Here is a 20510-nt window from a genome sequence, read left to right on the forward strand (position 1 = left end):
TATTGCTGACACTATTCCCCATCAGCCACATTGTTGAGTTTATGATTAATTATCAAAAAGCCTTAATTTCTTTCAAAATTCTGAATGTCACACCAAATTACTTGGTGTCACACCATATGATGAATCATGCCACACAGCAATCCGTATGCAAAAATCTGCATTTACCAAACAACCAATCTTGGTTTGACAAGTGACAGCAAAGTCAGTTACAGCAAAATCACAAAATTGTTGAAGAACAGTGAATTCTACTCAACGTAGTGAACAATGCTTATAAGGCATTAACTAATCCATTTACTGTATTCATTAGATGTTACTCTTTTTATTCTAATCTGCTGAATATTGGTTACACTAATTCTACTAATCTTTGGTAAGTCATTGAACTTTTTTATATTTAATGCATAAATTAATTTAAAAATGAGAATAAGTAAAAACCATGATCAAACAGCAAGCTGATATTGTATCATTAAAATCTGTTAAAAGTGTGCCATCTCTCGCCATTGTAACGGCGGGTGCAGGAGGCAGACACCACGACGTATACGGTGCACATATAACATTTATTTACACTTCGACACGTAAGCTCTGTGTGGAGCAGAGGTGGGACCAAGTCAGTGTTTTGCAAGTCTCAAGTAAGTCCAAGTCTTTATACCTCAAGTCCCGAGTCAAGTCTCAAGCAAAGACACTCAAGTCAAGTCAAGTCTCGAGTCAAGACAGGCAACAGTCAAGTCAAGTCCCAAGTCTGAAACTTGGAATTTCAAGTCCTTTCGAGTCTTTTTTTTTTTTACCAATGTTGCAGGTATATTTTAAATGTAAATAATAGACATTATCTTTTTAAAATCTGTATTCTCCTCAAATCTTGATAAAACATGTGCAACTGAAAACACGAAGTATAAAAAAAAATTAAAATTACACCTCTTTATTGCACAGTTCAATTTGTTAAACTTAGCTGCAAAAATATTCATACTTTAAACTACAATTTTCCAGAAATAAATATTATGTGAAAAAGTCATAAGTAGAACTCCATGTTCAAATAAAAAGTGCTGATATTTTCACAGTACAATACAAAGAACCATAACAGCATTTTCCCTCTCTTCTCTTATCTGGTTTCTTGGAGAACATGTGTGAGTGACACAAGACAAACAAATATAAGAACTGAACAATTAACAGGAATCTGCAACTTTAGACATTTCAGTAAACTATTCTGCATTGCATTTGCTGGCCAAAAGTCTGTATGTCATTTGTGCACGATGAATGATGTCCCCATAGCGGAAAACTCGCTCCACTTTTGTCAATATATTTTTTTCTCGACGTAGATGTCTTCAAATACACAATCCATGCTGAGATAGAACTGGATATTATGATGGTGACAGAGAGAGGCTCTCTTCCCCGAGTTCAGATACAGAACCCAGGGTTGCCAACTCTCACACATTGAGCGTGAGACACACGCATTTGACCGTCTTCACACGCTCTCACGCCACACATCCGATTTCTCACGCCGGAAAAAAATCTAGTTTATTTACCTCTGATCCACATCTATGATTCAATGAGTTACTAGTTCGCTCTGGCACCAACCACTGGCGATCGATCGATCGCGATATAATACTTAATTTGTGTCCATTTTACACCCCGCCCGGTAAAAATTTACGTTCGCCAACCCCCCATTTGATTGGTTGTGCTGCAGCTCATGCACACACACACGTACAGAGTGTGGAAAAGCAGAGGACTGGTCTGCGTCAGAAGGACGGAAATGAAATTAATGGGGCGCACTTTATAAATATTAATATGCGTTTTAAAATTTAGATTTGGGGTAAAAAAAAATCAAGTCTTTGCAAGTAAACAGGTTCAAGTCCAATTCAAGTCCCAAGTTATTGGTGTAAAAGTCCAAGTCAAGTCTAAGTCTCTGAATATTTTTTCAAGTCAAGTCAAAAGTCTTAATATTAATGACTCGAGTCTGACTCGAGTCCAAGTCATGTGACTCGAGTCCCCACCTCTGGTGTGGAGCGCAAGCAGCACACACTCACACTCACGCTGACACGTAGCTTTAGACAAAGACGAGCACAAGACACTGCGCAAACGCACATTATATAGGTGAGTTACACAGACCCACGTGACCTCGAGACAAGGCACAGGTGTAACAAACGAACACGCTCACAAACAACCCACACCCACGGAAGTACAAACATGGACATAACCGCACACAGACGACAATATGACACGCCCACAGAGAAGGGTCCGGAACTGTTCCGTGACAGTCATCTAATGAAATCTGCCTCAAACTAAATAAATAAAGGGAAACATTTGAGTGACAAAATGATGTAGTTTAACATGGATTCAGCTTGAAAATGGGATAGCAGGGATTCACAAAATTGAGTTGGTGTAGATATTAAATGTGAATAATATAATCATATATTATCAAAATATGTTAAAAGTATAAAATATTCAACAAACTCTTAAATATAAAAATGTATCAAGACCATTATTTATGTATTTATGCACAGTTCATATTATATAGTGTGAAAAAATGATCATATGGTGTGACAAGAAAACCCTGTCACACCTTATGATGATGTGTCACACCATATGAGGTTTCAAGTACTTAGCATGACATTAAACAATGTGCCTTTACGCTAACACCATAAAACCATGCAAACTACAATGCGACAATATAGTTTTAAAGGTAATACTGACTGAAAAGTAATTTAATTTGGGCATTTTTGTGTAGTGTGTCACACCAAAAGACACGTGCAAAAGGGAACTGAAGCAGGATTGCTGGATATACTTGATTTTTTTGAAAACATGAAGAGTGATGACTCACCTTGTAACTTTGAGTCTCTCTCTGAGGCTTTGTTCTATCTCCTGAAAGAAGGAGGACCCCCACTCCCCAAAGGTCTCCAAACAATTGCCCATTTAAAAAAAGGAATATGGCGTCGCACCATATGACATCCATTTTTGGGACAAAATGTTTTAGTTAAGGGTGGCTTCAAAATATTATGCCTGAACTTTTAGCCAAGCAGATTCAAAAGTAGACATCTGGGTTATCAATATATTATTGAGTAAACAGAAAATTAATTAATTTTCTTGTTTTCATTCAAAATCTAACTTTGTGAAATGTGCTTGGGACAGTCACTCCATATGAGCTTTTTCTAGTTTGGCTGAAAATTGTGAAAAAAAGGAATGTTAATCCCATGAATGCTCTGTAAATTCATATAAAACAGCACTTTCTGAACAATATCACCACAGTTTTTTACACATTTTTCTATAACATTTTGGACCAAAAAAAAAAAGCCATGTCATGTCAACCACCCATTTACATTTACCTGTACAATTTTAAAAGTTAATGTAAATTAATAACATCAATTTTTAATTAACTTTAAGTGTTAATTATGGGGGACATATTTAGGGTATAATATATGAAAATAGGTCTTATGCCTCTTAGTTGTCCATCCAAATTTCGCGGGTGCCTAGGAACGTCACCCCACCGAATTTCGGGGTATTACTATAGTCTACAAGTTTGCAAAGTGACGTCAGGAGTGTAGGTTTCTTTCCTCAAACTTCGAATTTGAGGTATAGGACATAGGACAAAAACGTCACCCGATCTTACGGTGTATTAACATACATTTATTTGACCATTTTAGAATAATGTAATATTATATAGGCTACTCACACTTTACTCCATCATTAATAAGCACATTTGATGCATTTACTTCGATTTAAGTTGCAGCAACATGGCCAAAATCTAAACAGTAATAACTCCATCAGTTGTATGACCTATCGAAGTGGTTTTTTGTTAAATATGGTTTCCAGTCTACCTTTCACTTTTAGCAAGTGAAATGTTTGCTGGGACAATTTAAATCACAAATAAAATAATTGTTTTTAGACAGCATTTTATTGACACTTTAACTTCGCTATTCTGTCACCTCTGCACATTACAATGTTCCAGAACGTTATTGGTTATTGACAGTGACATTTTGTGGTTCAGCCTCTGGACTTTCAAGCGCCTCCACAAACAGTCCCCCACTCCTGGATTATAAGGCAAATATCTAAGTAAATCTGCATACACTGATATATTAAATCTGCAAGCATTTGGGTGAAGAGAAACTTTTTGAGATCAAACAGAAGTATAGAGGGTAAATTCTTCAGAAACCAAGAGCCTCTTCTTTAATTTGACACTGCAGCACAGTGTTGGCAGCAAGTACACACTTAGACAGGTCGACAACTGCAAAACACACACACACGTTAACATTTTCATAAGAGTGGGACAATGTTGTGGCTCATTAGATGTAACGAATGTAAATGTTCTATATTTCTTAACATTGGGATATTCTTTACTGACAAAATATGGTTTGTAATGCAAATTCAGTGTTCTACAATACAGTGTAGGTTCCATTTAATCCTGATTAGTGATGAAATTAGTGAGTGTTGGATTAAATGGAGAATTTACCTTTCCTACTCCGAATCCATGATGCTGCTTTCATGGCTATAAACTGCCACTCATCATGAGCATCCATCTTAAAGCCATGTAACCAGATCAGAGCCAGAACTGTAGCCCAGATGCCTGGTTCCACCTGAACACAAAAGCATGCAATATACAGTGTCACAACCTGTTTAGGCAATATTTTCTGGGATATGTGGGTCATTCTGGCTTGTGTATAACAGGCTACCAATGTTGCACATGTAATCTTTTCAGCACCTACTATTTATCTATTAATTTATTTGAAATACAATTTCTAGAATATTATTTTCTGTGAAACACACATTTCCACTACTCCATAGCCCAGTCGGAGTACACCTTACACCACTCTGAGTAGCTTTGCTGTGTGAGTTTGTGTGGTCTACAGCTTTTGGGCTGTTCCTAGATGCTTGCATTTCATAAGAACAGCAATTACAGTAGGCTGGGGGAGATCTAGTAATGTCAAAATTTCTCCACCAGACTTGTCAAAGGTGGCATTCAGTGTCATGTTTATAATCACTGAGCTCTTCAGTACAACAATCTACCAATACAGTACAGTCTACTAACATTTATTTATGGAGTTTATTTCATGCTTGATTTTATACACTTGTTGCCAATGGGTGGGGCTGAACTCCCTGAACTCAATAATTAAGATGTTGGTCTACATATATGTGGCCTCATGCTGTGGCTTAACGTTTCACAATAGAACCAGTTCTAATACCAAATGTAGGCATCAGTATTAGAATACATAACGGTCTGTTACTCAGGCCATATACTAACCTCTGCAGGCATCTGCTTGGCCACCTCATCCATTGACTTTCCAAACACCTGTGCCAGTGTGGACTCCATTTCCCAGCAGCCTGAAGCCTTTTGGAGGGAGATGAGCTGTAGCAAGGGGTCTGAAGACACATACAGACACATACATGAGTGTGGATTATTGTGGAAGGAAAAACAATTTTACACACACAAAAACCTTTTAGATGACTAAAATCCTATAACAGACATAAATACAGTTTGATCATTTGCACGTGAGAGAGAAGACGAGAGAGAAGGGAGATTCTCTGTTGAGTCAGTAGTGAACATTACCATCAATGTCATCATCAGCTTCATCACTAGAAAACTCAGCTGCAACATTCAAGAAAACAAGAAATATTGGTCTATGTGAGAGAGAGAGAGAGAGAGAGAGAGAGAGATTTTTTTCAAGTCACCGGTGAACATTACCATCAATGTCATAAGCAGAGTCGCCACTGGAAAACTCAATGCCATCAGCTACGAGACCCACTAAGAAATGGAAACAAAAAATAGTGGAGGAGCTCTGCATTTATGCTCTAACACACTTCTTTAACACTTTCTATACTTTCCCATATCTGAAATCATAGTTGTGGTGAAGAGAGAGCTATGGTTAACTTTAGTTAATTTAACCTGTTGACTCTTTGCTCTTATTCTTATGTCAAGCACTCTGAATGACCTCTCTGTATGAACTGCACTACACAGATAAACCTGCCTGCATTTGCTCTGCAGTCCATTCGCATGGGATTCATTGCCATCATCATCTGTGGAGCTGGGGGTTGACCTAAACTTTCACAATGGCAAAAGAAAACAGATATGTTTGATGAAGACTTTTGGTACTGATTATCTATAACAGTAAAACTTTTGGGCATTGTTGCTGATGTTCACTATTCATTACTGTAATGACTAACAAACTAACAAGAACCTATACATACTCACTTATTCTACTCACTGTCACGTTGAGGACCCCGGCCCCTCGCTTTTGGGCGTGTGTAAACGTTGTCCACGTGCTCTGTCTGCGTTTTCGGAACTCTGTGGTGATAGCTTTGTTGTGTGAATAATGTGTCTCACCTGTGAATCGTCTCGTAATCACATGGGGCTAATGTGGTCTGTCTATTTAATGTGCGCTCGCGCAGTGTCCTGTACTCGTCGTTGTCTAAGTCTGCACGTAGTGCACGTTTCGTGTGTATGTTTCTGTTTACTGTTGCGTTATTGCGCAACACTTGTGTATTAAAAGTGACGTTTGTGACGCAAAGACGGGATTCTGTGTCTCATCCTTCGTCCAGCCGCCAGCGTCACACTCACATTGGCAATAATACAATGAAAAATAAAAATACAGTAGCTTTCTAAACATCTAAGTATCTATTTATAAATTTAGGATTAATTAATATATTAGCACATGTACTGATATGGTTTTCTTAGGTTTTACTCCTTGTGTGTATGAAAATGCTTGACATACATATAATTTGCATTTTCAGGAAGTAAGGAAATTACTACCTCAATATTCCTTCAGTTGCTAATACATTTGTTGTCCACAAATTAAATCAGCCTCATTTTCAATAATGGATCAAGTGTTTAGAAACTACCATTTTCAATAACTTACCAGTACTAAATTTCCGTTTACATCTACCCCCACGTCGAAATCTAGATTGAAGCATTGGCCGTGGTCGACCACAAGCCCTAGCCATACACATCACTGGAGAGGAAGAAAGAAAGAGAATAAGCTGTGTGAATGTACCCAAGACAAAATACGTAAGAGTAATGTCTCTGTGGAAGACACTGAGTGGGAGGAACACTGACTAGGCACAGGCACGTTCCTCTTCAGCAGGGGCCCTTTCACAGCCTCCCCACTGCCCTTGTGAATGGCGACGAAGGCTGTGTGGGAGCTGCTCACTCCAGCCTGCACACTCAGCTCCACCACTCTGGCCCTCAGCTCCTCTTTGCCGCCTCCCTCTGCCTGCTGCTCCTTCTCCAGAGAGCGGATCCGTGACCGTGCAGCCAGTCTGTGGATGGTCAGTCTGCACAAACATGCAGTACACCACATGAGTGTAATCAGGCCAGCTGAGGGTTTGTTAGCTACTTTTACTACATACTAGTGTGCTACTAATGATCAAATCCACTAAACAAAGGTAGTGCCCATAAAACAACACTGGCCTTTATGACATTTCTTTTGGTATTCTCTTCTGTATGTGTTGCTAAAACCTGTTAATAATGATTCCACAAAGCTGTTAAATTCAAATCAGCCTGTTTTATTGTTGGAATTATCTTTATTAAGAGGTCATAATATCAGAAGGGCAACTCATCCGATGGAAATATGGACTATGTGTCTTGTACTATGGAGTCTAATTGCATGTGTGTGTTACCCAGTATTCTCTGCAGGCTTGATAGAGAAGCTGAGTGTGTTTGTAACGTGTTGATCTGCTAGGCGATACTGCAGTGTTATAGTCCCCTTACAGTCTGAGCTCTTACAGGCCTAAAGATTAGAAAGAGGTAGAGTTATGTAAGCGTAACATAACTAATTCAGATAACTCACTAATTTCTTCATAACACAATGTCACAGACTGTCACTTAGAATGGTTAAGTCTTCATACAAGCTCTCACCTCTCCTTTCAGCTGGGCATAAATGAGTGCCCTTTGACCACTGAAGAGTACTTTCACAGGTGGACTCAGAAGACTGACAGACATGCCCTCTGGGACAGACCACACCTCTGAAATATCCATCACCGCTGGTTGTAAAGCAAAGCGGAGAGACTGCATGACCTAGGAAGGGCATTGAAAAAATAATGTGCAAAATAAGTGTGAAGTGTGAAATAACAGATGAAGGAAAGATGTGGAGAATGGAGTATGAAATTTGTTCTAGTGAAACAGTGGTTTGTCTTTTGACATTTAAGTGATCTCTTAACATTACATTCATTACTATAGAGAATGCAGCACAACCCCCCCACCCCCCCCAACCACCACATTTTTACTTTGGACTGCATGCGGTCAGTGCCTGTGATGAACTGGGCGTGGCCAGATCCCTCCTGAGCCATTCCTGTGATGAGGGCAGTGCTTGCTCCTTCACCAATTCCAAATGAGAAGCACCTGTGGAAACATGACACACCACCAGTTCAAGATCAGCCAAGCACTTGGTTTGCCATGCATATTATCTGCATTAGTGTATTACAGTAGTTTAATCACAACAATTTTCCTCCATTATCAAGTGTACAGCAACAAACGGCCTGTGTTGGCCTGAACAATTTGCCAAAGATACACCACCCTGGTGTTTAAGACCATAGAACGTGACAGAAATATTCTCAACATTGCAGTAACACTGCAAGTGCATGAACAGACTTGGGTGATTATGCATAAACGATTGTAGTGGAGACAGCTAAACGCCTGTTCACTGTGACACCCAAAATGGAATCCTTTCCCACTGAACTGAGAAACTGACTCACATCTCTTTGGTTGCATGTAAATTTAAAGACTGATTTTTTACACAGCAACAAGTTCCCAAGGATCAACATTCACAATGGTGCTTATGTCCCCTAGCGTAAAACTCTGACTTTATGATCTCCTGTAACGTATGGCTACGCCCCCCTCTCCCCGCTGTCACTCCAATGTCTGTTATCGTGGTTCTGTCATTCCTTGCCCGTTTATCCCGCCCCGCTCGTTTGTCTTCGTGATTCCTTGCTTGTTACCACGCCCCGTGTTATTACTGTCACCTGCCCCTTGTTTAATGTCGTTGTATAAAAGCCCCTGAGTCTCCCTTGTCCTTTGTCTGGTATTGTGATTCTTTGACTATTGTGTGCTGTTAGTTCGTGTACCTGACCCCGTTCTTTCGTATTTTGTATTTCGCCCGTTTATTCCTTGTGCTCTGTGTCTCCCTCCCTGGTTGTGTCTCCTCGTGTTCAGTATGCCGGTGTTTGCGTGTTATTCGGACTGCCCTCCCGTTATCGACCCGGACTGGCTTAGTGACGACGATTATGGAATGCCCTGCAATAAATCTCGCTCCTCTCAGCGTTTGTGTCCGTCTCCTCGCCCCGTGGCGCAAGCCACGTTACATAATACCAGACCTTTCAAGGACACAGCGAGAGAGCGAGACTCTGGTAAGTTCAATCGCTGTAATGAGATGTTGGCTGGTTTAATTCGGTTCGACTCTCCGGTATTACAGCGTGAACGAACCAGAGACAGGAATTCCCCTTGCGCTGAGGGTACAGGGGAGTCTCGTCGCTGTAAAAACAAGGTGAAATCACTTTCGGTTTCTAGCTTTAGCGACGAGCTCCCTGATAAGCGCTACGTGTCTGCCCGACTCGACACACGCTACAGGGAGGAGCAACCTGTAGCGCGAGATTCGGGCAGACGGAATGAATGTGCAGACGAGCATTGGCTTGGCTCTCGGTTGGCTTTCAAAAACCATTGTGAGCTCCCGATACCTCCGACGAGGCAGAGTCACAATGAAAGCTACCGAGAAGCAGTTGTGTCTGTATGTTCTTCCAGGCGCAGACCAGACCGGGGAAGGAGGAAGACCACGCCCCCGGTTCGGAGCCCCGCTGCAACAAAGCATGAGGTCGTCGCCTACCCTGAGGAGCTCCTCCCTCCTTCAATCCTGCCAGCCTCCACCATAGAGACGCCCAAGAATTTTTTGGGGGGGAGTAGTGGCCACTCAACCCAGGAGTGGCCGGCTCGGACCCCCGAGGACGTCAGCCCGGTGGTTCCGCCCCCCGAGGACGTCAGCCCAGTGGTTCCGCCCCCCGAGGACGTCAGCCCGGTCTCGTCCACGCCTGTGCCTGTCCCCGCGACCCAGGAGGGGTCGTCCACGCCGGCTCCTGTTCCCGCTGCCTGCCTGCCGGCTCCGCCTGTTCCCGCTGCCCGCCTGCGGACCCCGCCTGTCCCCGCTGCCCGCCAGCGGACCCCGCCTGTCCCCGCTGCCCGCCAGCGGTCCCCGCCTGTTGCCCTTGAGACTGTGCTGCCCCCTGTTGGGCATGGACTTTGTGTTCCCCCTGCTCCACCCTGTGCCTCCTATGTTCCGTTGCCCGTGTTCCCCTTGCTCCCTGGTCCTGTCCCTGGTTTTGTTTTGGTCCCTGTCCCCGTGGTTGTGTCTGTCAAGGTCTGTGTTCCTGTTCCCGTGTCTGTTTCCTGTGGTGTCGTCTCTGTCCCTGTCCCCATGTCTGTTCCCCAAGTCGTCACCCACCTTGTGCCTGTGCCCGTCTCTGTTGTTCATGCTGTCTTTGCCTCCGTGTTCTCCTCGGCCCTGTCCCCTGGCCCGACTCCCGTGTCTGTCCCCAGTCCTGTCCTGTCCAGTCCTGCTCCTGTGCCTCGCCCTGGCCCTGTCCTGCCCCTGTGTCCCGTGTCATGCCATGTCCCGGCCCAGCTCCTGGCCAGTCTCCATGTCCCCTGTCTTTGTCCCTGCCATGCCCCAGGTCCCATGTCCTGTTCTGCCCGGTCCTGTCCCTTTGGTCTGTCCTGTGTCTGCTGTTCCTGTCCCTCGCCGTGTGCCATAGTTCCCTGTCCTGTCCTAGTCGGTGTCCCTGTCCTGTCTGCCCTTTCGTGCCCCGGAGTGGCACGCTTTGAGGGGGGGTACTGTCACGTATGGCTACGCCCCCCTTTACCCGCTGTCACTCCAATGTCTGTTATCGTGGTTCTGTCATTCCTTGCCCGTTTATCCCGCCCCGCTCGTTTGTCTTCGTGATTCCTTGTTTGTTACTACGCCCCGTGTTATTACTGTCACCTGCCCCTTGTTTAATGTCGTTGTATAAAAGCCCCTGAGTCTCCTGAGTCTTGACTATTGTGTGCTGTTAGTTCGTGTACCTGACCCCGTTCTTTCGTGTTTTGTATTTCGCCCGTTTATTCCTTGTGCTCTGTGTCTCCCTCCCTGGTTGTGTCTCCTCGTGTTCAGTATGCCGGTGTTTGCGTGTTATTCGGACTGCCCTCCCGTTATCGACCCGGACTGGCTTAGTGACGACGATTATGGAATGCCCTGCAATAAATCTCGCTCCTCTCAGCGTTTGTGTCCGTCTCCTCCCCCCGTGGCGCAAGCCACGTTACATCTCCTGAGCTTGGGAGAGAGGCCATCTAAGAGTTCTGGTCAACATCAACCTTCTTTGGAGGACATTGGGACCACAGTCAGGAAGAGCAATAAAACTCTAAATTCCAACCTTATCTGATTCCCCACAGTTTAAACCCGTTATAAGTCCTGTGTTAAAATCCAGAGCTGAAGATACAAATATTTCAGAGATCTCTGTAACTCCAAATCTGAACTGTACATGGAATTGGGATTCCGCCTACAGGAACCAGCTCGGCGAATGCAGTCTAGAGACACCAAACTTGACTACCTTCCATACAAGGAAAGATTAATTATTCTTGAAACCAGTATTCAGCTTTCCAGCCTTTAAGGACAAAGGACCACAGGACCATGTACCTAAATGTGAACACTGTGCCATGTGGTTGATATAAAGACACAACTTATGATCTTTCATGTATTCAGTATTAAGTGATTTTATTAGAATACGTGTTACTGTATAAACACACCACATTGATGCATATCTATGTATTAGTTTGTATGTTACTCATCGAATGTAATCATTCTCATGTGTGCGTATGTGACCTCACATTCATGCCTGTCTGTGCATTATGTGTCATTTGTTGTCCAAAAGTGGAAATTGAGAATGGCTCAATGTGTAGACTAATAGAACCAAATTAGTTCTTGTTTAGGCAGAGTATGTAAGACAATTTATTTAGGAATAGTTCACTTTGTCTTCGAATTGTGTTAATCTGTCTTCTTTGGTTAAGTCATTAACTAGACCTGGAAAGACGGGCACTCCTCGCTTCCCCTCTCTCTCTCTCTCTCTCTCTCTTTCTCTCCCCTGTCTGGGCAAAGGTCATGAATATTCATTAATAAAGGCCAATGGTCAATGGCCTGATGAACATGAAAGCGCCTTACAATTACGTCCCTAAAACGTGTTTTAAAAGCCCTAGCTCGAAGCGAAACAAGGAGCTTGGCAGCCTGGTAATTTAGGAAGACTTGGAGAACTTCACCAGACTCGCCGAGACTCAAAGACTCGAACACGCCAAACCATCGCGACTGTTCGCTGGACTCAAGCCGAACACCGCAAAGTCCAGTAGAGCAATGCCAATAGACCGCAACTAAAGCTCTCACCGAGTCCCACAGAAGATTCTATTTTATTTTCTTTATTCTACGTTTCGTCGTCAAAGGTACTTTTATTTCGTCTAGTCGTTCAAGTCAAGCTCATCTTCTTTCTCAGTCAAACTACCTGCACAAGTCAGTCTGCGCAGTCCAGCTGCGACTGTGACGTCATCGCTAAGTCTCCGCGACTCGAGCAGTGTCACGTGCCATGCTCCACAGACCTCGGCTGCCTCAAGAAACGAATCGTGAACGCGCACCGGTTGGTCCGCGTCACCACGCCTCTTCTTCGAAGTAAGACGCTCAGTTCATGTGCTGTTTTGGGGTTGCCAGCTTCTATTTCTCCCGGAGTCCAAAATAGTAAATACTGTTGCCATTAACCTGCCCAAACTTCCTCTTTCTCCTTTCTATTCTCTCTCTAAAGACTTCGTGTCCATCCCTGGGTCCTACGCTAGTTAGGCAAGCCTTAGGATAGTCAAATAAATAAATCTCATGATCACTGGCAGTTGTTTATCATTCGCTGTTGTTGGTTAATTTTATATACTTTGTTGTTCACTATTATATCCCTGGTTTAAATTAGTAGATTCACATACAGGTTTAGTTTCAATTTGAGCCAAATCATTCATATGCTTTGTATCGATTGTAATATTAACCATTTAATAATTGTGGACATTTATTCATCTGGTCACGGTGGTAAATGCATATTTTGGTCGATGGTATTAGGTCACTGCGCGGAACCAGAACTTAACCCTTTAGTAATGAGACTGATCAAACCATATTCCACCTATCTTCGTTATCACAATACTGGTTCCTGAGCAATCAGGATGGTGCCCCGTTCATAATCCATAAATATGTATCCGCTACACTATCCAGCCAGAAAATCTGAACACTGGAATTATCTTTCACGTTAAAACACACTTGCCTGTGGGATTCAGCATTGCTCCCCACAAGCTGGAGAACCTCCTTGGTGTTCCCCACTTCTCCATCAGTGAAAATGAACACCTGCAAACATTAAAATGGAGAACTTGTTGATGCATACTGTAGTTATAGTGGTCACTGGTAATAATAAATACTGGTACATACTCCACCATGTGAGAGGTGAAAGATACAAGCCATATGATCCACACATTATAGATTACAACCTAAATGGACCGTTGTCAAACAGGTATGTGTTATGATGAATGATGTGTGTTTAAACACAACTATGTAGTGTATGTGGAGGTCAAGCATGATGGTACCTGTCTGGGGTGGTTAGGGATGCAAGGCTGACTGTAGATGTGTTTGAGAGGCTGCAGAATCTCCGTGCCACCCATGTCAGCCTGCATTTGTTTCACCCTCTGCACAGCCTGGTCCATTGTCTCCTGACTGTACTCCACACTTTTCCTGAAGCCAAATGCACCACATCATCCTTCACAGTATTCTGAATGAGTCATATATCTTCTCACCTCGTCCAGTGCTTATAGCTTCATCTGAAATCTCCTAATTAGTGAACTGGGAAGTGGAGCTATCTGTACCATCACCAGCTCTGGGAACATTTTAACATATGGCAGCATATGTTTTCACCATGTGATTACTCACGGGAAGAAGGATTTGTAACGCGAACCGAAGCCGTAGATGTTGAAGTAACAACCCATGGGGAGACTCTTTAGCAGCAGGAGCAGAGTGTTCTAAAGGGATCAGGTAATATATTCATCCATCCAGCTGTTATTAATGCTGGTAAATGTATGTGACACCCTAATTGTGCAGATTTGTGGTGTATGAGCAAAAGGTGAAAGCTATAATTACTTAATTATGAAGATCACTGACATTATAAATATTTATTTTTGCAGGTCATTTCAGTAGTGAATCTTACTCTGGCACTCGTGATACGCTCTTCTGTGTTCGGCCCATTACGCATCGGGCAGCTCATACTGCCAGACCTGTCCACTACAAACACAAACTCGCCACAGGATGACACATCTGACATCACTGCCTTAGGGAATTCTGGATACAAACTTAGCATGACCACGGGGTCACCCATGAGAGAGCCTACAGAAAGAAAAGATAAAACGCTGTGTAAGATAAAAAGAGCTGTGTAAAATTATATATATATATATATATATATATATATATATTAGTGGTGGGACTTTAACGCGTTAATTTCGATTAATTAATTACAGGAAAATTAACGCACTAAAAAAATTAACGCATTTTAACGCATTTAACGGATGAGACACTTTTGCACCGTGGAATGTTTCTCAGTGCACGAGTTCCAGACATACAGATTATATGGACGCACAATAAGATCATGATGGATATGACTGAAGAGGCTACGCTGGTGGATGGGAAATTTAAATATAAACTTCCAGATGGAAGTAGGCTACAAACAAAAATAGTGTTATTTACACTTTATGTAGGAAGGAGTTCGCTTATCACAGGAGCACTTCCACCCTTCGTTACCACCTCAACGCAAAACATGTTGCGGCTAAAGCTGGGCGTACGCTGTACAATATTTTAAATCGTGTACTCAGCTCCAGCTCAAACTGTACGACTAAATCGCAGGGAGAGTCGGCTCTTGGAGCTGCTTCAACAGTGCGATACTCTCACGAGGAGCGATTTGAATTTCAAACATGTTTGATATTCTTGCGACGCTGCGATTTCTGATCGGGAGTTGTGAATCGCTCCTCGTATAGCTACCTGTGTAAACTATACGATGCACGACACGCAATTGAGCCGAAACGAGTGAAAAATCGGCTGAAAATGGGCCAAAAATCACACAGTGTACGCCCAGCTTAACGCGCAGGTCAGTAATGATAACTTAGCTGCTAAATGTATTCCTAGTACGATAGGGTGACCAAACGTCCGTAATTCACATCCTGTGAGGAAATGTCCTGGTTTTTAAATTACCTTCATTGGACCATTAAGACTGGATTAAACTTTCGCGAGTGGCCGTAGCGCGACTCCGCACGTGTTTATACATGACGCGTCACATTATTTGTGTTGTCCGCTCTCAGTGGTCGAAGATAAAGACTTACAAGAAGCGCTGTACATTGCGTCAACTGATGCAAGTTACGAACTACCGTCCAGGGGTGAGTTTCCCAAAACGTTCTTAGCGCCAAGTACTTCTTAACCTCGTACGTAAGAATGAGGTAACGAAGTACTTGGCGCTAAGAACGTTTTGGGAAACTCACCCCAGAAAGACAATGTCGAAGAAAATCCAGCACCTGTATGATGAGGAATAGGAAGTAAAACAGGTTATTGTGAAGAGCGTCACAAATGTGGCTCTGACTGGGGATCACTGGACCTCTGTTAGCAACAAGAATTATCTTGGTGTGACAGCTCATATAGATGATGAATCTATAGATGATGAAGATCCAGTCATTTGCTTTGAGCATGCAGAAGACCACTTCTAGGCACTATGGAGATGCCTGTGGCAGAAGCCTGGGAAATTAAAGAAATTGCTAAAATGCTATTAAAAAACATCTTCTGATTTACTTCAATTCTTCCAATATCCTGAGCAAAACTCCCAAAATTAAACAACATTTTTGATCAGAATTTCCAATGTTCTGAACTGTTTTCTGCACACTACACATATATTGGTCTGTGTAGTAGACTGGTGGAAAAATAAACAAGATGTTGAAGTTTATGATTATGTTCATTGATTCATTCATCATTCAAACTTAAATTAATATTTCTCATGTTAAATACTGAAATGCGATTAAAATGCGATTAATTTCGATTAATTAATTACAAAGCTTCCGATTAATTCGATTAATTTTTTTAATCGCGCCCCACCCCTAATATATATATATATATATATATATATATATATATATATATATATATATATATATATATATGAGAGAGAGAGAGAGAGAGAGAGTGTGAGAGAGAGATTTTTAATAACCATTTACCAGTGTACCTGGCTGAGCTGTGGGTACTCCAGCCTCAACTACTGCAGTGGGCTGATGGGGATTCTGATAATACAAAAACAGCTCGACATCTCTGTCAAACTTGTGACCTGCACACAGATTTACCTGAACACACACACGCACGCACACACACACACACACACACACACACAAATACACAAAGAGAACACAGAATTAAAACATCAGTACTTCCCTCCAATAACATCACCATGTTATTACAAAAACATTGACAACAGAGTGGTGGGCAATAAAACTACCTTCACACTAGTCACTGTTTTACACGTCACAATGAGTTTGTGAATGTGTGACACATGTAGCAGTGCAGAGAGGAACTTTTGTCTTACAACTGCATTTAAATAAACAGGCCAGATAAGCATTCAGGCTACCCCTTCAGTACTGTCATCTTGGGTCAACATATGTACATCCTCTAATCAGAATCACACACACTCACCTTTGCTCGTGTGTGATCTGTATTGAGGAACTCCAGGGGTTCAAGAGGACACTGGGACTTGACTGCAGTGATGGGGTTTGGAGAGCTCAGATTCATAGTAAGAGAGAGAGAGTAAGGAATCTGTGCAGATCCTGCAGTTATCTCAGACACTATACCACCACTCGTACCTGAGGGTAAAACCAGGGAAACCAGTGCAAAAGAGGCAAATTTGAGATGTATGACAGATACATAACACATTAACAATAGGTTACTTTAATCAAGGCAAGTTAATATGTACAGGAACTATAGGGTGTTATTGACCACAACTGAGATAATTTAGTTGTATAGCAAAGATTAGAAGATTGATTTTGTACCAGATATGTCATTCAGGAATGCATACAATATGATGTGTTGTGGTATTGATCAGGACTGGCTCTAAAAGAAGCAGGTAGCCATGGATTCTCAACACTTTTGCTGCTATTATTTAAAAGCAGAGTTCTACACAATATGCACAGAGACTAAACCTGCACCAAAACTGTTTTGTGTTACCTGGTGGGGAGTAGCGGGGGTTGAGAACTGCCGGCAGACAGAAGCGAAGTGAGTGGTCTGCCTGCACAGAGAGCTCGGTGACGTACACAAAGGTGACTGCAGCACTCTGTCCCGGGGGCAGGCTCCCCACACTCAGGCGGAATACATCAGTGCTCTCCTCACTCTCCTCCAATAAGAAGGCCTGCTCGCCTGAGCTCAGAGCGTCGTCATAGAGCTGTCGCGCCTGCCATGGAAACAAAACACACACGTAAAAAAGGAGTTCAATGTTATTGCTTTGCATACCTTTTTGGTGTGAAAGGAATGTTACAACAATTCTTGTTTGAGAAAGCTACTGTCAATGTTGGTTTATAACTTTCTAGTCTAAGCCCATATATTTAAGGTAACTCCTAACATTGCCCAAATGTAACTGTGTCCAAGTGCAAACTCATTGATTTCCTATTCATTGTAAGAATCCATGGACCATCTCTGCTATCTGTACCATTTCAGGACTTTGCACAATCACTTCTTGCAAGGAACCAGTAAAACTGGACATTAACAAAACACAAGAAGCAAGTACAAACCCAGGATAATGGGTGCCCAGGTTTTATGTGTGATTTTCATCCACTGTTGGCCTGATGACCTTTTAAAATGCACAATTTCTGTAATGCATCCAGGTTTAGTTGATGAATATCAACGATGCTTCTCTGAAGACTCTGCTCCTCATCCTCTCTGACTCACCTTCTCTTTCTCCTGTACCTCAGCCACAACCTCCTGGTCTGCGATCTTGGCACTGAAGTGGCAGACAGCAGCCTCGGCAGGCATGGGGAACACAAACAGAGCCTCCACTGGGCCCTGCTCCTCATTCACATACTGCAAGGTGGAGCTCACTGTAGCTACATGCCCCTCAGTCTGTAGATTCACCTCTATGCTCTTCAGAGGGACTGATCAGGAAACACACAGGTATAGTTTAGTTAGCTGAATTAAACCCAACCTGAACCATTCTATAAGTCTCTCTGAGTGGCCCAGCTTTGCAAAAACAAACATGACATGAGCAAACTGAAATCTGCAAATTGACGCATATGATGCAATCAAATTAAATTTTGACTTTTGAACAGGCTTTGAATAGTTTCCAAAGCTTGAACTAAAGTCACTGACTATAACCTAAGCAGACTTCTTGCCATCAGACATCCATGAAAGTCCTGGACCTTTTTTTCTCTAGGCTTTAAAACAAATACTAAAAATATTTTAGCATCAAAGACAACAGAATTTTCGAGTTCATACCTGGCTCATTCTTGTGGGTCACCAAGCCACAGTTCACCATTTTGCTGACTGCAATCTTGGCTCTGTGTGTGATATAAGACATAATAAAAACTGATTTCAGAGTAAAATTAATATGAATTACTTAATGAAATAATTATTTGCAGAGATGGTAAAAGGAAAACAGCTCGATCGTACATCAAAATAGACCGAAATAAACATTTTACATGTTACTAAGTCCTAAGTGAAAGTGAAAGAGGAACAGAGGCATTACCTTATAGAGTAGCTACACCACGGCAGAAGTGTAAAGCCTGGTTTATACTGTAACGTTCGTTAAATACCAGGACAGTTTACTGTTGACAACTTGTCTCTTTTATTTAAACAAGCGAACTCACTCGAGAAAAAATAACTGAACTCTCTCTCTCTCTCACTTTCCCTCCTCGCACACTTTTCCCCTCACATACACAAGTTAACTTAAAGAAACAGTAACCCAATAATCCCCTAAGGATCATTACAATACTTTCGCGAGTGACCATAGCGCGCGACCCTGCGCGAGCGGTGGAGGCGCGAGCATCACTGCAGTGTTCTCCGAAACGATAGGTGTTTTGTCCGAAATGATATGTGGTAGAAACACCCCTCAAAACAGGGGAATGAACATGTACCTGACCAATTTTAATGTGCTTTTTTAATGCTTTGTGTTTCAGTGTGTTTCAGGTTTGAAAAGTGCTGGAATTTAGGCTAAAGTACTTTAAAATGCTTGAAATTGTACTTCGTTTCACAACAAATAGCTGTCTGACTGAATAGTTCTCTTGTATTAGGTTAACAAATACGAGCCTCTTGTAATTCCAGGGCGAAACATGAGAGAACGTGAAGACTGGGCGTTTTAAAAATAAACAACCATTAAATAATGTGATAAAAAGCGAATTATTTCGAATCATTTCGAGTATATGTATATGCGCAAGGTCGTGCACCTCTCGAATTTTGTAACTGATTAGGCTACTGTTAATGGGGTTGCAATCGTAGATAATGTAAACATAATTGTATAAAGCAACAATTATCTCACAAATGCATTCCATTAATAAGGCTTCACTAGTCACCTCAACAAAGGCAAAACAGCCCATTTGATTTGAATTTTCCCCAGCAAATCTGTTGCTCATAAAATGAAAGAGCTGCTTTAAAAACTAAACTAAAGCTCAGACTCGATGAGTGGAGTAAAGGAAAGGAAACGAGGAGGAACAAATTAGGTTATGAGATCGACCTTTGTAAATCAAATAAGATGGTGAATTGTCTTCACCTAGTGGCGGCACCGTTCATATTGTAGCGTCGGGCCAATGGGGGTGCCAGAGGGTGACGCCATTGCCCATGAGCCCTTGCGGCTCCGGCCCTGTTATGTTTAATTATGCGATGTTTGTATAGTGTAATTAATGATTATTTATTGTTTGTTATTAGTTGTCACCCCGGTCCATCTTTTTATGTACATGTGCATTATCATAGTTTCCCCTCCATGTATGTGTAACGTTGTCGTCTTCATGACCTCCCCATGTGTTTCAAGTGCAAGGCATACCTATTTTGGGCCTCGAGTCGTATAGATTGTGCCCGCAAGTGCCAGTTTTACTGCAAAAGAAGAATAAAACCTCTGTTCTGTTTGAGAATGGACTGGTCTGCAGCTTCTTTCTCCCACACCACGCCACAACTGGTGTCAGAAGTGGCTCTCTGCGATGAAATAGTTCACCTTTCCGGAGAGCTCGAACAGCTTGAAGCAGGGCTGAGGGAGAAGCGAAGGAGCGGCAGGAAATCCGTCACATCATCTTGACGGGCCAAGCGACACCGTACCACCGTTCCTCGGACGCAGAACGACAACCGCCGGGAAGCGCGACACACGCGATGAGACGTTACCACCACCACCTGCCAGGACACACGACGAGACGTTACTGCTACCCGCGACGAGACGTTATCACCCGCCGCGGCGGCGTTCGAGGATCAGCTCAATGCCGTCGCCAACTACGAGAACTGATCGGATGCTGA

The 20510-nt window shown here is 42.5% G+C and overlaps 1 protein-coding gene across 3 annotated transcripts; it reads right to left on the reverse strand.

Annotated features, from left to right (window-relative positions):
* Positions 1-3594: 3594 nt before the first annotated feature.
* On the reverse strand, positions 3595-18943 carry LOC143515077 (von Willebrand factor A domain-containing protein 5A-like). Of its 3 annotated transcripts, XM_077007000.1 has the most exons (22): positions 18760-18943; positions 18510-18571; positions 17967-18169; positions 17250-17472; positions 16722-16888; positions 16261-16375; positions 14212-14387; positions 13938-14026; positions 13598-13742; positions 13282-13361; positions 8206-8320; positions 7838-7996; positions 7600-7709; positions 7037-7254; positions 6840-6932; positions 6176-6268; positions 5952-6020; positions 5669-5728; positions 5534-5572; positions 5228-5346; positions 4439-4562; positions 3595-4213 (listed from the first exon to the last, which is right to left on the reverse strand). In XM_077007000.1, exons 2-22 carry the CDS (start codon positions 18547-18549, stop codon positions 4134-4136), a joined length of 2517 nt encoding a protein of 838 aa, XP_076863115.1. In that variant the 5' UTR covers positions 18550-18571; positions 18760-18943; the 3' UTR covers positions 3595-4133. The 3 variants fall into 3 exon arrangements, with proteins under 3 accessions (XP_076863115.1, XP_076863117.1, XP_076863116.1); XM_077007002.1 differs by lacking the exon at positions 6176-6268; XM_077007001.1 differs by lacking the exon at positions 5534-5572.
* Positions 18944-20510: the final 1567 nt, after the last annotated feature.

This window comes from Brachyhypopomus gauderio, chromosome 5, assembly GCF_052324685.1.
Source record: "Brachyhypopomus gauderio isolate BG-103 chromosome 5, BGAUD_0.2, whole genome shotgun sequence".
Classification (NCBI taxonomy): Eukaryota; Metazoa; Chordata; class Actinopteri; order Gymnotiformes; family Hypopomidae; genus Brachyhypopomus; species Brachyhypopomus gauderio.